This window comes from Lonchura striata, chromosome 20 (assembly GCF_050655825.1).
Source record: "Lonchura striata isolate lonStrDom1 chromosome 20, ASM5065582v1, whole genome shotgun sequence".
NCBI classification, from domain to species: Eukaryota; Metazoa; Chordata; class Aves; order Passeriformes; family Estrildidae; genus Lonchura; species Lonchura striata.
The window spans coordinates 8,816,068-8,833,000 of NC_140722.1; the positions used below are offsets into that span (position 1 = coordinate 8,816,068).

Here is a 16,933-nt window from a genome sequence, read left to right on the forward strand (position 1 = left end):
ATAGAAAACACAATACACCAGCAACATTCTTTCAAAAAAATATTTATTACTCAATAAAGTGACCTGTCGTTGCTGCTGTTGTCAGATCAAGTTTGGAGAAACCCCAACACTCCAAGCACCCGACTCCTTCCAGCCAGAGACACTGTGAGACACACAGGCCCTGGCATGGGACCTGGTGAGAGTCACAGCAAGTGGGGTGGCTGAAGGAGAACTGGGGGGTTGACCACCCCGTTACAGAACGGCTGCTTGAACCCAGCAGGGAGGGGATGGCAGAGCCCGGCTCCCATGGGGTGCTGGGGACTGGGGACAGCAGGGTCTGCCCTCGTGAGGAAGTGTGAGCTCCTTGGAGCACAGCCGTGGGGCTCAGCTCTGCGCGCTCTGCAGCATGGCTCTGCCATGCAGAACGAGCTTCCCAACCAGGGCTTTGCTTAAAAATCGCCATTGGCTTAAAAAAATCCCAATAATGGATTTTTTTTTTTTTTGAGAAAACTAGAAAAAGACCCTAAATCCTCAGAAGTCACAGCTCTTCTCAGTCCTCTGGGTTCCTGTCTTCCTGCTTCTTCCCCAGCAGACCTGGGCAACCACCATGCCCACTGTCACAACAGCTCCCACTTGTTCCTGCCACCCAAAGCCAGTGTCACGCACAAAACCCAACCTCCAAGGGGCTGTGCCCATGCTGCCAGAGCCCTTCCTGGTGTCAACGATTGTACACATCCACAGAATTCCTGCTCTTGGCATCCCTCTCCACTCCTGCAGCCCGTAGGGATGGGGAGCAGCCAGCTCCCTGCACATCAGACCCCTCGGCAGCTTCCTTTTGCTACCACCTTCTCCCTCCTCCTGCCCACTCCTCCAATGGACACTGCTCCAGCTGTGCCAGCCAACAAGGCTGGGCTGATGATCCAGAGCAGGAAAACTACTCCAAGACAACAGGGGAGGAAGGCTTTATAAAAAAATAAGCTCTTTTTTTCTTCCCTCCTCCAAACAAAGCAGAGCATTTCTGCCTTTCCCTTCTCCAGGCATCCTTGCTCCCCCCTCCTTCCCTCTGACCTGAACCTCCTTGCTCCCAACACGAGCTGCTCTGAGTCTTGTTAGCCCGTGCCCCTCATGACACCACTCCTCGCCCCACAGTGCAGCCAGAGAAGAGGCAGTTCCCCCCAGAGTGGCACGGCCAGCGTCCCTCCAGGCAAGTCCCCCCTCTCACTTCTGCTCCGCCTCATCAGCCACTGCGGTCACCTCGATGGCGGCGGCCGCGTGCTCGTCCCCGGCAGCCTCGGTGGCACCGGACGGGACAGTCACGACCGTGCTCCCACTGGGAGCTATTTGTGTCACATTCTGGATGGTCGTGCCAAGTCCTGGAAGCGTCAGGAGCTGGAAGGGGCTCACCACCTTCACCACCGTGCTGCCGTCCTGGACCGCAGCCGTGCTCAGCACCGTCAGGTTGGAAGCGTCCGGGTGGATCTCCACCGTGCCGGGGAAGGTGGAGCCGGCAGAGGCCAGCACCGTGTACCCCCCCAGCAGAGGGGAGGCCGGGGAGCTGGCAGCGGGGGGCTGGGCCGGGCTCTTCCCCAGCACCGAAGGAGGGAGGGCCGAGACCACTTTGCCAAGAGGGAGATTGGCAATCTGGGACACTGGCACGCCGGGGGTGACAGTGAGCTGTGCTGGCTGGGACAGGACTTGGGAGGTGATGGCAGCTGGTCCAGAGGTGGCCCTGGTCAGCCTGGGGCGTTTCAGAGGCGTGGGAACAGAGACGGGCGTGAGGGTCATCAGGACGTTGTTGAGATGCTGCGATTTGTACTTCAGCTCCTTCGCTCGCTTGCGGTGCTCGTCACACTGCTGCTCCAGAGCTGGAGAGAGAAGAGGTTTGGCTCAGCCTGGATCCTGGACAAGCTTCCCAGAGGTCTGTGGCAAGGCCTGGTGTGGCTGGTTTAAAACCACTGGCTTCAACACAACCCCCACTTTCTCAGCCCAAAAGATAAGGCGCTGGCAGCAATGTCCGGTGCCACACTGCTGGGTCCAGGGCATACCTGCCAAATCCCGCGTGTACTGCTCCCTCGAGCGATCCATCTGGCACTTGTGGCTGGCCAGGACCTTCTTGACCAGATCCAGCATCCCAAAGTTCTGGACTACGTTGTTGAGTAAAACAGCATCTTAAAAACAAGACACAGAATCTTTGAGGAAGCAAAACTCCCTGTGTAAACTATTTGTGGCTTGGCAAAAGCCACACAACAAACATGTCCAGCTGAGCCAAAATCTGTGGGAGGTTAATGTAAGGGGCTGGGGAAGAGGAGAAGGCAGAAGCCATGAGAAAGGGCAAGAGGTCACTGGTCGTGTAAACAGTCCTCTCTTGCCTAGCAGGGGTGATAAGCAATCTGCTGGCACAGTAGCTGCTCGTTGCATCGTTATTCCAATTGCCTAAATTCCACCTCAATTCCCAAGCCAAGCATTTGTCCAGACCCAATGCCAGAGAGAGGAAGCCCCAGGCATGGGGAATTGGAAAACTGAGGTCACCTAAATTATCCTCAAGCCCAACCTCACCAATCAGCCAGAAATTAGATTTTTTCATGATGAGCTATGTGTGCCATACAGATATCCCTAAGGATAAAAAAATCCACAAGCCCCTCTCCCAAGATAACTGACCACCCGTGTCCAGGTCCTTACCCCCAAGCTGCAGCGGGGGATCCTGTGCTCGCTGCTGCAAGCCCTTCATAATCTCCACCAGCTCCTGGTGGAACTCATGGATCACTTCTTCCAAGAGACCACTGTCCTTCAGACCTTGCCAAAAAGCAAAGGTGTCATCTGGAGAAAGAGGAAGCAAGGGAGAACTTCAAAATCCTCAGCAGGGTTTAATGGTAATCTGCTATGGGTTCCCTGTGGATACCCCTGTAGGGGTGCAGTCCTGCTGGGCTGGGAGAGACCCCTGAGGTCACAGGGCTGGGGCAAAGCCCACCCAGAGCATGGACACAAATGAGGATACGCTCTTCCCACCCTTGTCCCACACCAACAGGACACTTTGCTACAGCCAGTATCACAGAATCACAGAATAATGAGGTTGGAAGAGACCTCTAAGATCATCAAGTCCAACCTATGCCCTAACACCTCAACTAGACTATAGCACCAAGTGTCATGTCCAGTCTTTTTTTAAACACATCCAGAGATGATGATTCTACCACCTCCCTGGGAAGACAATTCCAGTACTTTATTATTCTTTAGGTGAAGAATTTTTTCCTAATATCCAACCTATACCTTCCCTGACATAGCTTGAGACTGTGTCCTCTTGCTACCCCAATAGCACCAAGGAGAATGATTTAATGACCTCTCTGAGAAGAATTTTTTTCCCTGGAGCCACATTTGGCCTGGGCTTTGATGTGTTGGTGCTTGGAAACAACTTCATTGCAAGGCTGTGCAGCCAGCCCACACACCGGTGGGATGTAACACAGTGCTATTCCATCAGCAGAGAAGGAATAATCCCAGTGGAGGCTCTTGCAAGATTGCTCTGGTAAGAGGGTCCTTCCTCTCCTTACCCTGCTGCTTCCCTCTCTCCCCACATCTCCTGCACACAGGAGCCCTGCAGGATCCCAAGCCATACCTCCAATGCTGGTGCTCCAATCGCTGGCATCCTCGCATGTTTCTATGGTTATTGTAGCCGGGGATCCGTTCACTGCAACCAATAGCAAAAAAGAAGGGAAAAAAATTCCCAGGTCCTCATTTTAACCTGTATTTTCACAGGCTGTTTCCAAAGGAAGCACTCCCTTGCTGCATTTCTGTGAGTTCTCCTTTATATTGCAGAGGATCACATCTGTTTGAATGCAGATCTCAATGCTGAACAGAGACGCCCAAGTGGTTGCTGTGGCAGCTGTACTTATTTTCCTACATTAAAGTGCAATCCCCAGGGATTGCTCCTGCAACCTTTGCAGCACAAGAACACATGCCTGAGAGCAGCATTTCCCTCCTGTTCCCCCCTGAAAATACACCAGCACCGCTCAGGGCAAAAGTCAAACAGATTGAGACTCTGATTGTTTTGGCAGCCCTTTTTATCCAGCCACCATTTGTCTGGAGGATTTCTAAAGCCTTCAAGGGAAGAGCAGCCCCCCACTGCACAGGAATGCAGGGGGGATCCCTCTTTCCCTCCAGCTCTGCCAAATCTCAGCAGTTTTGTTACCATAGAGCTGGGGAACAGGCGTCATTCACGCCGTGCGCAGGAGCAGGATGGATGGGAATCTGGCCAGAGCCCCACAGAGCTGTGCAGAGCCTTTGGAACGCTCAGTTGCAGCCATTAAATCCAGTCCCTCTGCTGCTTTACTCCACAGCTTTCAGGGCTCTGGTTATTTCAGCAGCTAGCAAACATCTCCCATTGGTGAGCTCATGTTTAACACGGGTTCTTGGAGTGGGCTGGGCTGTGCATCAGCTTCCTCACCACTATACCAGCATGTGGTGGATGGGTGCTCTGCAGAACCAGCCAAGGGGCTTATCCTGTCCCAGAGACACCACCAGGAGCTTGGGGTGTGGGGCCAGGGCTGTTCTTAATGCTCAGGAGCAAAAGGAGTTAAATACAGAATTATTTGGAAATTAGAACGCTTTCCAATGAAACAGTTGCCTGTAATTATAGGTCAAATTCATAAAATCAGAGAATGGTTTGGGTTGGATGGGACCTCCAAGTTCATCTCATTCCAACCCCCTGCCATGGGCAGGGACATGGTCCACTAGACCAGATTGCTCCAAGTGCTGTCCAGCCTGGCCTTGGACACTTCCAGGGATGGGGCAGCCTCAGGGACCTTGGTTATGTGGCACTGGTGAGCTTTGATGTGTCAAGGCCCTGCTGAGGGTGAGGAATGGCTGCACATACCATCAGCAGAGGCAGGAGTCAGAGGGATGTACTCTGTTGATGTCTGGCTGGTCAGGGACACCCTGGCTCCTGTCAGGTCAATTTTGGTGCTCCGGCAGGTGTTGGAACAGACCTTTGTGTGCTGATAAAAATCCAGCTCTCCTGAGTCCATAATCTTCCTGAAAGACAGGGAGCAAGCACAAGGACAGGCACATCAGCAACAGCTAAGAGCTCCAAGATTGCTCCTGGCAGCCTTCACCCGAAACTTCTGAGTCCCAAAACACCAGGAGAGCAGGCAGATCCAACAGGAGCCCTTACTGGGACTGATTTAACTCATTTCTTGAAGAAGGAAGGGGAAGAGAGAGCTCCTATCTGGTGCCACCAGCACATCCCATCCAAAGCTACAGCTTCCAAACAAAGGATCAGCAGAAGTCTAGTTCAGGGAGCTTCTTTCTTGCCTTTTTGACTCTATAGCTCGAAAGGAGATAGGACATAACCATATTTATAAACTAAAATCAGGTTTCTCATCTCATTCAAAGGGAGTGGCAAAACTGGAACATGGGATCTTCCAAACCAAGAACATTATCTCCAAAACATCCCCAAGTCTTGCTGGCCAACAACCACCTAAGCTTCCTGAGATTTGCTCCCATGGGCTGCTGGGTTTGCCCTCAGACATTCCCCTGAAACTTTTTTCTCCCTCTCAAAGCCCTGCCTTGACAAAGCCTAAACCTATTATGCAAAATTTATGTGGAGCAAAAGCTGCTTAAAAGGAATACAGGAGATGCCTGCATTGAAGCAGAATAATACAGGGAAAGGCAATGCCACACTGTGAAAAGAGCACAAAACCACTGACAATTCCTGGGGAAAGAGGTGATTCTTTTTTATCCTGCCCAAAGGCAGAGAAAGACTTTAATTAAATCACAGTCTCAGGCTGGTGTTCAGAAGGACCATAGAGGAATTGAATTACTGTAGTTAATACTAGAGAAGAGAAATGTTTGCAATAAAGAAGCTTTTTTTTTTCTTTTTTGCCAAGGACTTATTTAGAAGCGATGTCAAGCAGGAGTGCTGCAACCAGAGCATTGGTGATGACCAGACTGATTTCATTTGGTGAGTCATGCTGAGAATCCACAGACACCATGGCCCAACCACCAACAGCCATTAAAATTTCCAATGTCCCTACACCAGCTGGAAACTCAGTGTGGTTCAAGCCCTGAAAGGGCCAGAGAAGTATTTCTTGCCCCAGATTATTCTCTAGGCACAAGGACAGAACAAAGCCATTGGACTGACCACATTTGGGACCCGGCTGTCATTAAGACAAATGTTTATAGTGGTTCATTTTCTCCCTCAGCAGCAAAACTGCCATTGCAAAGGTTCTGTTCCACCCCACAATCCCCCAGAAAGAAGTGTCCAGAGACACAAAGGAAGGCACTAACCGGAGCATGATCCCGTTCATCCGGATCGCCCGCTTCCAATCTTTCAAGGTCGACTTGCCTGCCAGGTGGACAAATTCCTTGGGGCTGATTAGGTGATCATGAAACTGCAAAAGGCAGGGGTGCAACATCAATGCCATGAGCCATAAACAAGCCAAGGGTGCCCTGTGAGCAGGGTTCAGCTGTAGTCTGTGCCATTTCCCAGTGCCCAGCAGCGGCTGCAGCCCCCACGTGTACTGAACACCCCCAAAACACAAGGCTGCCAGGCACTCCCCACCCCACAGAACACTGCCCAAGTTAGAAAGATTAAAGCCAAACACTGCTGTCACCAATGGTTAGTTAACAGCTGCTCCAAGCCAAGGCTTCAGGGGTGTGTGAGTTTGCCCAGCTCAGGCAGGACAGCTGGGAAAACACCCATAGCTTGTGCAAAGTCTCATTAACAGTAGGGAGCTGCTCACGCTCCCACTAACAACAGACTCAGTGAAAGCTGGGCTGCACTGCTAACATTTGGGTCCAGGGGCATGTTATGCCCCATGGGGGAGAGAGAAAAAGCCCACTTGGTCTTTGACCTCCTGCTCCCAAGCCCAACCATTGGTATCAGGGAACCTCTGGCCTTTCTGGCCGTGCACACCCACTGCTACTGCAAACCAGCTTCAGGGAGCTGCACACACCGTGCCAACTTTTCCCTTTCTTTTATTGCCCTACACACCCAGACATGCCTGAACCTATCAGCAACCTGAAGGATCATAGAATTATAGAATCACTAAGGGTGGATCTTGGAGAAGTCCTCCAAGACCCTCTAGCCCAACCATGACCCAGGCAGTTCTCTTTAAGAGCTGCATTACAGCCCATCTCAAAGGATTTCCCAAGTCCAGGCCTCCTCTTTTCCATGACTGTGTTGACCAACATAGAGCAACTCACTGTTACTGCATGAGAAACTGCATCTCTGAACAAGGACAAGGGCTTCAGTGCAGAGAGGACAGATTTTAAGAGGCAGCAGCATCTCTCCTCTGCCTCATGGATAGAGAAGACCACCTCTGCTGGGAAGGGCAAGGACTATCCTTTGGGAGCCCAAGGAGACTCTCCCTCAGCAGAGTATTGTTTAGGCTGTGTACAAATGTAAGCAATGACTCACTCGTGGCATGTTTCTGAATTCATGTAAATTTTAACCATGGGTTACCCAGGGCACAGCAGCAACTCTTCAGTAGGTCCTCAATCAATACATTTGTCAAATTATCAACTTTACAACTGAGCAGATACCGCAGGTACCCAAATTTCTAAAATTTTCAATAACACATTAAATTAAGCACCATCTCTCCAGCCAGAATGACACAATTTAGTCAGGACAAATATCAGGTACCCAGCACCAGGAAAATGTCATCCTTTCCTACCATGACATGGTTCTGATGCAAAGCAGCTGATCAATGCTTATCATAACCAGGCCAAGCCAGGTGACCTCACAATATGAGCAAGGGGAAAGCACAAGTCCAGTGCTGGGCTCTCTGCTCTCACCTGCACACACTTCACATTGATTCCAGGGCACACAAACTTCCTCCAGATGAGGTTGGCTTTGCTGTCCCCGCAGGTGATGGGGTAGACAATCTCTGCCTCCAAACTGTCCTCATCTTCAGCCATCTTCACTTCTCACAGGGATCAGAGGAAGAGACAGATCAAAGAGAAACATGAGCCACAGCTTCTGATTCACATGCCTGAGACACCCATGCAATGATAGTTTTGAAACTCAGAAATATAAAACGATATATAAAATGATGCATGGTGGGGTGTGCTGGGGTTTGTGGCCACCACTCACACTTTGCTATAAGAGTATCCAAACACCCGAATTTCTCAGCCAAAACAGCCCAGGCAGATTTATGGCAATCCAGCTGCAGCTGAGCACAGGGAATACGAGAAGTCATCCATTCTTCATAAAAGAGAATGATGTTATCTGGGTGGAGTCACCCTTGGTTTTAAAGTATAACTGGTTTTAAGTCAACACTAGCCCAGTCTTTGCTCCCTAAACTCACTTTTACTGGCAACCAAAGCCAGCAAGTTGCTGCAAGACTGACATCCCCGTGGCAAGCTGGAATGGCAGGAGCCAGGGGTGGCCGGACACAAGGACTCATCCCAGACCAGGAGAGGGCAGCAGCAGCCCAGCCAGCCGCTGCCAGCTCCCTGCTGGTCACCGAGCCCCGTGGATGCTGGGAGAGCATCCCTGGTACCCTCGGGAGAGAGCCCCAGGGCCCACAAGAGAACACCCCGGAGCCCCAGCAGCTCTGCACAACAGTGCTTGGACTGTCCCATCTGACACCAGCACAGGGCTGTGCCACACTGGGGTGGCAGAAGAGGCTATGGAAAGAGCTGACCTACCTAGAACTGCTTCCTTCAGGTCTGTGGAGGCTGTGAAGGCAGCAGCAGCTGCAGCAGCTGCATTTTCAGTCTCCAGAGTGTCTTCGTTGATGTCACCACTGGGGAGAGAGGCAGAGGCATTCTTAAGCCATGTGGCTGTGCCACCCCCACACCCGATGCCCTGTGGAGACATTGCCTCAGAAGTCCCTCAGATCACATTTTCCCACAAGAGCTAAGAGTCAGCTCTGGGTTTGGGAGGCTCAGCTCCATTTTTTCATGTGGAGATGAAGAACTCCACAGCAGGCAAGCCCCTGTCAGCAGCTTGGCCAGCCCTCTCTTGCCTCTCCTTTAATCCCAGCCCTGTGGATCTGCCTCCAGCTCAGCCCGTGCTGGAGAGCTGGCATGGAGAGATGCTGTCAGCGCAGCCCCTTGCTCAGAAGTTACTGCCAACCTTTGGAAGCTTTGCCTGAGATTTCCCCAGGAAAAACATGTGGGAAATACGCTGCTGCTGTCTGGGCAATGGACTGGCTGAATCCCCTGGTAATGCAGGATGCTCGAGGGAGCAGGACCTCAAGGAGCCACAGAGACACTATAAAGGAATTGGACAAACCCCAAGAGAAGATCTGTGAGCAGAGATAACATAACATGAGTAACAGACACTTGCAATACAATCTCTGAGCCTCTTAAAACTTGATATATCCATGACATTCATTAATAGCTGGCTATCCAGCTGCTTCCATTGTCCCCAAGCTGACATCTCCATCTTCTCTGGGTGCTTTGCCCATGGAGTCATACAGTGGGTCCTGCACAGCACCCACTCCCTCACTGCTCTTCCAGCTCTGCTACAGCAATACAGGGCCCCAAGCCCCTCCAAGGAGCTTCCCACACTCAGAGGGAACAGGCACTTCTGGCTGGGATGGGACATGCTCCTCACCCCCTCGGCTTTGGAGGTGAGGTCCCAAAGGGAGGGAGCCCACATTGGTGCCCCTATGGATCCACCTGTACATCACAGCCAGTGCCCAGCAGGAACCAATCCTAATGGGTTCTCATACAAACACAGAATGGTTTGGGCTGAAAGGGATCTTAAAACTCATCTTGTTCCAACCCCCTCCCATGGGCAGGGACACCTTCCAGTATCCCAGGTTGCTCCAAACCCTGTCCAACCTGGCCTTGAACAATTCCAGGGATGAGGCAGCCACAGCTTTTCTGGACAGCCTGTGCTAGGGTCTCACCAACCTCACAGGGAACAATTTCTTCCTAATACCTAATCTAAGTATACCCTCCTTTTAAGATGTATGTTTGGTGGTACTGAAGCCAACTAATCGCTGCAGAAAGCTTGACCCACAGGGGCAGGGGGAGAAACACAACTAGCTTTTCACATACTCTGGCATATAAACTCCATAGGAAGATTCCACAGAGAAAATAAACCTGAGAACTCCCTCAGTTTGGTACCATGGATGAATTAAAAGACAGTCCTAGTGACTCACTGGCAACCACTTTTCTCACCCGTGATGCCACAGGGACAAAGAAATTCAAGAGCAACTGGTTTTTCCATTCTGGGCTCCCAACACAGCTCCAGGGTGGAACTGCAGCTTCAAAGCATCCCTCCCCTCAGCAGCTGCAGGGCAGGTACCTGTGGGGAGCAGCACAGACATAGGAATGTGGGCGGCAGCTCAGCCTCACCAGGTGAGCAGCTCACACATGCTGCTCCAGAGAGGGGAGACAGCTCCTGCTGAGACAGAAGATGGACACAACTCTGCAGCTCACAGCAACCACAAGCCCAGAGCCCTGGTGGAGCATGGGGAGGGTAACATGAAAGGACTCAAAGAGGTAAACTCTGAGCTAAGGCATTTGCACACAGGTGATTATTACACGAGTGACAGTCTGACAGAAGAACAGAAGAATTCTAACCTGGGTTTTTTCATCAGTTTGCTACTGGGTTCTTGCATTTCTCCAGGTGAAAGGCCAGCAGTGGCACTTCAGAAGGGTGCCAGAGGAAGCACCTCCTTCTGGCATGCAGAGCCCAGACCCCACAGCCCTGACCTGCCTCCAGATCAAGAACCTCCACCAACTTATCCAGAAAAAAACCCTTCAGCAGAAAAGTCAGCACCTTTCAGAGCTCTCTCCAGAACTCCACCACATTTACACTGCTTCGAAAAATGACCAAAAGGCCCAAGTGGATGGGGAGGAATAACCCAGCCCACGCCTTTAACCTCCGGAGGAAAACAAACAAACCAACTCCCAGCTTGCATGAAAAATTCAGGCAACTGAAGTATGCATCTGCCATGGACACGTGGAGGAGAGAAAACCACAAAAAAAGGCTAGTGTCTCCATGCTGTTTCTCCCATCCCAGGGAAACAGACCGAGGCAGATGCAAGGGAAAACACAACTACCTTTCAAGGCCCAGCAGTGCAGCCCCCCAGCTGGCCCTGCCTTTGCCAGTTGCCATGACGAAGGCAGGGGAGGATGGTTCTCATCTTCCTCCCCAGGAGGATCCATAAACCAGATGGGAGGAAGAGAAGAAAGCATGTGCAGATAACTCAGCGGGCTGACGTCTCCTTTCTATTCTGCCCCTGCCTTGCCTGGAAACTTGAGAGAGAAAAAACTCCCCCAGAATCCTGTGCTGATCAGAAATACAAGCACTTTATCAGAGCATCAAGCACAGATCCTCTCCTCTCAGAGATCAAAGAGAAAAGCTTCTTGCTCATTATTTTTTCCCATTTCCCTCAGCCTTTTCCTTAAGAACACATGAACTAATTAAGCTCTTAACAATTGGTTGTACAGAGGGTTTTTTTAATAGCAAACCCATACCCAGATGAGTACCAGAAAAAGGCACCAACCCCCAAGCTGAGTTTGGTTTAAGTGTCACACCAGGCAAACAGAAAGCTCCCCATGTGAGTTGTGACTGAGCCAACACCAAGGGATCCCAGCCCATGCCTGCAGCTGCTCTCCTGACACCAGCTGGGCCTGCAGAAGGAAATCAGAGGGAAAGGGAGAAAGAGCTAGCACCACCGTGACACCGACCCAGGAGGAGCAGAGCCTGTGGGGGGCAACTGTCCAAGGCCACAGAGAGACCATGGGTGGCTTGTGCTGCCACCCACCACCAGCCCTCACTGCTCAGTGAGGGGAGTCAGGCAGGTTTTACTCTGTGACACCAAAATTCACATCCTTTCCATTAACCCACCACTATCCCCAAGAATGGGGGAGCAAAGAGCCTGTCCAGGAGCTCTTCTCCAGAGATATGCATGGAAAACTCTCAGGGAATCTCTACATACAGGCCAAGACATCTCTGCTCACAGCTGTGACTAAATGAAAGCATTCCTCTCTGTGCACTGTGGAGCTGTCCTGCTTCTGACCACCCAGGGGACACTGGGAGGGAGAGAAAAGGTTTCCAAAGAAAAACAGGAAAGGAACTTAAGAGTGAAAGGAAACCAACTGATTGAGCCAGCCTCTGGCATGATCCATTTTCCCAGACAACACCACAATGCTGCACATGGGTCTGTAGAGGCTTAAAGCCACATGACAAACAGGAACCATTCTGCATCCAAGAGCAGCCACATCCCAAGTGTCACATCTGGCTGCTTCTCCTCTGAGGGAGACAAGGGAGTCTCCATGGGACAGAAAACAAGAATAGAGACCTTGTTCCTTGCCATCACCGTTCTTCTGGGAATTGAAAAGGTTTTGGAAACACTCACAGAACCAGGGTGTGGAGGAAGAGCAGGGCAGATCCTGCCTATCCGAGCACCAACAGCCCTCATCTCTACCTGTCCCTGCCCATTCTTTACCAAAAATTCATCTATTAATGGGCTTTATCTCAGCTGAAGCAGCACAAGGGGAACGCCCCCGGACTGAGCTGTCACCTTCTGCCCTGCCCAAAGCTCCCGGGCACTGACACAAAAGCACGTTTGAGAAAAGAAGACAAACCCCCTGTGAAGAGCAATAAACAGCCATTCAACACCCACTTATTTCAGACAAGCCTGCCTGGATGCAGCTCCAGGTGTGAACTTGGATTTTCTGCCCACTGAAAGAAAACACACAAACGTGTGCCCCACCCAAAAAAACCACAGAGAAATAAAGCAGAGTCCATTGCTATGTGGGCCTCAAGGTACCAGCCAGGCTCTTAGGCCATGGCCAACCTGCCACTGAACAGACCAGACCTAACCAAACAGCAGCCCTGAATATAAAATGCCAATAAAAAAGGCAGAAATTGGGCAAAACAGCAACACTTGAACAATCAGACCTTCACTCTGTGGTTTTTTTTTTTTTTTTTTTTTTTTTTGAGCAGTGCCTCTCCATTCAGGGCAACACCGTTTCAAGGACACCTCTCCCACTCCTGTTGCTGGCAGTGGAGGTTCCTGCAGAGCTCAGCCAAACACCAGTCAACCCCAAACTTCCTCAATCTTCAGGGAAGGGGAGCTCAGCTGCACAACCCTCAACCTGGTGAGGACAAACTTGTCTCTTGGAGTTCAGAGCTTAGCACAGCCATCATGAAATATAGCAGGAGAACACTGATTTAGCTACTGGTGTCCTGTTCCAACTGGATTTGTATCCACTCCAACATGCAAATCCACGCAGAAAAAGGAATTTGGGGTTGGTCTTTCCCCCCCACCTCAAAAGAGGGAACGAGTGGAGCCTGTTCTGCACAGAGCTGCAGAGCCCTGGTGTGGGAAGCCCTAGCAAGGAATTGGACACTCCATGGCCACCGCTGAAGTCCCCGCAGTGAGCAGGGATGCAGGAGGAAGCAGTGGGGGATAAATCCCAACCTACAACCATGTGTGGGAGGGTTTCCAGTACATCCCCTCAGCACGCCCCAGCCCTAGCTCTTACCCATGCTGGGACAGGTTGGTGGTGACCAGCACTGTCTTCACCTCCTCCATGCCACCGCCGTCCATCGCGCCGTCCGGCGTGGTCACCACCACCACCTCCTCCATGTGCACGCTGACGTCCGGTGTGGCCATCGTGGCTGGAGCAGGAGAGCCACCAGCTCAGTCACCAGCTGCTTGTGGGGGAAAAGCCCAGAGTCAGGAGGTGAACTCGGTCATGGAAGGATCCTGGGTGTGGTGGGAGCAAGGAGAGAAGGGACTGCAGGGACCCCACGCTCCTAAGGAGGAAGGCATGAGCAAATCCCCAAGTGCTCCATCCCAGGAGGAAGGATGAGGAGAAGCTCAACCCAACACATGCTCTGCAGGCTGGGTGAGAATGATGGGCCTGGGTGGGACTGGGGTGAAGGAGGTAAAGGGCAGAGTGTGAAAGAGGTCCAAAAAAGAATGTTCCTGGCATCCATCTATGAAGCTATTCAGTTTGAAGGTGCATTTCCAAATGTATTTCAAACTATCTCACGATTTCACACTGTTGGAGGAGCTTGTCACTGTCTCCTCCACAGTAAAACAGGGATTCTTCCCTCCTCCAAAGTCACACTGACAAAAAAAAAATCAAATTAAAAAAGGCACATCAAGCCTGTAGAAACAGTGACATCTGGAAACTATTTCAAAGTGTGCATTTCAAATAAATCAGCAAAAGATGTAAGACAGCACTCCCTCCCCAGCTCTCTTGGAGCCCCTTTAGGAATTGAAAGGGACTCTCAGGTCTCCTCAGAGCCTTCTTTCCTCCAGCTGTTTCAGCCTGTCTCTAGTGCAGAAGTGCTCTAGCCCTCAGAGCATCTCCATGACCTCCTCTGGAATCACTCCAGCAGCTCCACATCCCTCTGATGCTGGGAGCCCCAGAGCTGGATGCAGCACTGCAGGTGGGGGTCTCACCTGAGGAGAGTAGAGGGGGAGAATCCCCTCCCTTGCCCTGCTGCCCAGGTAAGGAGAAGCTGGTGCCTATTAAGCATCTCCTACAGCACTGGTGTAGCCCTCACAGAGACAGGTAAGGGAACAGCTCATCCAGGTTTGGCTGTTCCAGGCTCAGACCCCCATGGAGAACTCCAAGCAGCGGCACAGAGCACAGCAGAGATGCCACCTGGCTCCCACCACTTCCCCAGGCTACGGCCAGAGCAGAGCACTAACCCAGCATGTCCAGTGTGACTTCACAACCAAGTTCATGCCCTGCAGAAACACCTGCCCAACCCACAGGGACACCACAAGGTGCTCCTTACCTCCACAGAGCCCACAGTCTATCCAAGGTGGAATAGCCCCTCTGTGCCAGCCCAGCACAAAGCCACCAGCAGAAGGACTTCAGTTTTCACAGCAGCACAGATGCTCAGCTGCCTCCAGCTCACCCATTCCAATTTTGGTTGTCACTCTATCCTTAATTTTGGGGTAAAACCCCTCCCACTTAGTGATTAGCATCACTCACAACACCCCTGAGCTGGGACTCAGTTTCAGGATGCCCCAGACATCCTGCCCAGCATCACGGGACTGAACTCCACGTGTGTTGGTCAGATGCCTCTGGGCAGGAACCAGCACTGACTGGAGAAAAAGTGGGCTGAAAACATAAGTAATCAAAAAAGTGGCTAAAAACACACCAGCAGTGGGGCTGTGGAGGGGGACAACGAGCACCCCAGCTCTACCAGGACTCAGGGTGTTCATGCCTATCCCTCCTGGTGCACCTTGCTGGGTGCTGAGAGCGTGTCAAGGGCTCAGCGAGGGGAGTCAGGCAGAAAAGATTTGGGGTGAAGCGAGGAAAAAAATATAAAAGGAAAAAAAGCATAGCACAGCTGGGAGAGCAGAGAGATTTTTGGGTGCAGCATCAAGAGGGCAGAGACCAGACTACACTGTGGGCAGCCAGCAAGGCTGAGCGCAGAGAGGGGGATGCAGTGTGGATGCAGAGAGGTACTGAGAGAGAGGGGATGCATGGGGCCGTGGCTTCAGGGGGTTAAACAGAGGCGCACAGGGTGGGGGAGTCATGGGGTGCCAGAGGGTGCTCAGGGGTACGTGGAGGGAGAAGACGGAGAGAGCAGCACAGCCAGCACGGGTGGGGGGCTGCAGCTGCACGGGGGTGTGGGGACACAAGCTGGGGGTGCAGCGCTGGGGGGCTGCCCGGAAGAGAGCGGCGGGGAAGCCGCAGGGCGATGGAGAGCGGGCTCAAGGAGGGGGGAAGAAGCCGGAGTGCGGCTCGGGGGGGACACAGAGAGGGGGTGCCGGGGGGGCTGCGGCTGCAGGGCTGGGGGCGGAGGGCGCTGCACGTGGAGGCGGCCCGGGGAGGCTCTCCCGGTGCCGCCCCGGGTGCCGCCGCGGTGTCCCCCCCACCCTCACAGCCCGGTTCCCGTTGCGGGCGGCGCGCACGGGAGGGGGTGCGGGGAGGGGGAGAGGGGCGCGTGGGCGCGCTCCCGCCGGCAGGGAGAGGGAGGAGGAGGAGGAGGAGGAAGAGGAGGAGGAGGAGGCGGGGGGGCCGCGGGGCGGGCGGGCGGCCGGGCGCTGCCGCCGCCGCCGCCGTAACGTCCTGACGCTCCGCAGGGACCCGGGCGGCGCGTGCGGCGGAGGCCCCGCGGCGGGCGAGGCCGCGCCCGGCGCTTACCTCGGGCCGGGGTGCCGCGGGCCCCGCTCGGGCTGCGGCGGCGGGCGCTGGGGGCCGGGCGGCGGTGGGCGCGGGCAGGGCGGCAGCGGGGCCGGGGGGAGCGGGGCTCCGCCGCGCGGCTCTGGGGCCCCGCGCAGGCGCACGGCCCGCGCCGGCTACCGAGACTTATTTGGCGCGGGCGCCGCGGCCCGCGCTCCCCGTGAAATAGGGACCGGGCGGGCGCTCTGCGCCTGCGCCGCCGCCGGGCGGGGGTGGGAGGGGGCGCGGCGCGCGCCGCCCGGGGGTCCCCGCGCGCGGGGTCCTGCGGGGGAATCCCCCCTTGTGTCCCCCCTTGTGTCCCCTCCTTGTGTCCCCCCTTTTGTCCCCCCTTGTGTCCCCCCCTTGTGTCCCCCTCTTGTATCCCCCCCTTGTGTCCCCCCTTGTGTCCCCTCCTTGTGTCCCCCTCTTGTGTCCCCCTCTTGTGTCCCCCCCTTGTGTCCCCCCCTTGTGTCCCCCCCTTGTGTCCCCCCCTTGTGTCCCCTCCTTGTGTCCCCCCTTGTGTCCCCCCCTTGTGTCCCCCTCTTGTATCCCCTCCTTGTGTCCCCCCCTTGTGTCCCCCCCTTGTGTCCCCTCCTTGTGTCCCCCCTTGTGTCCCCCCCTTGTGTCCCCTCCTTGTGTCCCCCCTTTTGTCCCCCCTTGTGTCCCCCCTTGTGTCCCCCCTTGTGTCCCCCCTTTTGTCCCCCCTTGTGTCCCCCCCTTGTGTCCCCCCCCTTGTGTCCCCCCCTTGTGTCCCCCCCTTGTGTCTCCCCCCTTGTGTCCCCCTCTTGTATCCCCTCCTTGTGTCCCCCCCTTGTGTCCCCCCCGTGTCCCCCCGCTGTGTCCCACTCTGTCCCCCTGT

The 16,933-nt window shown here is 53.7% G+C and overlaps 1 protein-coding gene across 4 annotated transcripts; it reads right to left on the minus strand.

Annotated features, from left to right (window-relative positions):
• Positions 1 to 26: 26 nt before the first annotated feature.
• GMEB2 (glucocorticoid modulatory element binding protein 2) lies at positions 27 to 16,207 on the minus strand. Of its 4 annotated transcripts, none has more exons than XM_077787003.2 (10): positions 16,057 to 16,207; positions 13,426 to 13,594; positions 8,620 to 8,717; positions 7,765 to 7,895; positions 6,256 to 6,359; positions 4,844 to 5,001; positions 3,587 to 3,658; positions 2,659 to 2,796; positions 2,025 to 2,147; positions 27 to 1,844 (listed from the first exon to the last, which is right to left on the minus strand). In XM_077787003.2, exons 2-10 carry the CDS (start codon positions 13,554 to 13,556, stop codon positions 1,198 to 1,200), a joined length of 1,602 nt encoding a protein of 533 aa, XP_077643129.2. In that variant the 5' UTR covers positions 13,557 to 13,594; positions 16,057 to 16,207; the 3' UTR covers positions 27 to 1,197. The 4 variants fall into 4 exon arrangements, with proteins under 4 accessions (XP_077643129.2, XP_021383103.2, XP_085413924.1 ...); XM_021527428.3 differs by having other exon boundaries at positions 7,765 to 7,892; positions 16,057 to 16,206; XM_085557798.1 differs by lacking the exon at positions 16,057 to 16,207 and adding an exon at positions 14,696 to 15,662.
• Positions 16,208 to 16,933: the final 726 nt, after the last annotated feature.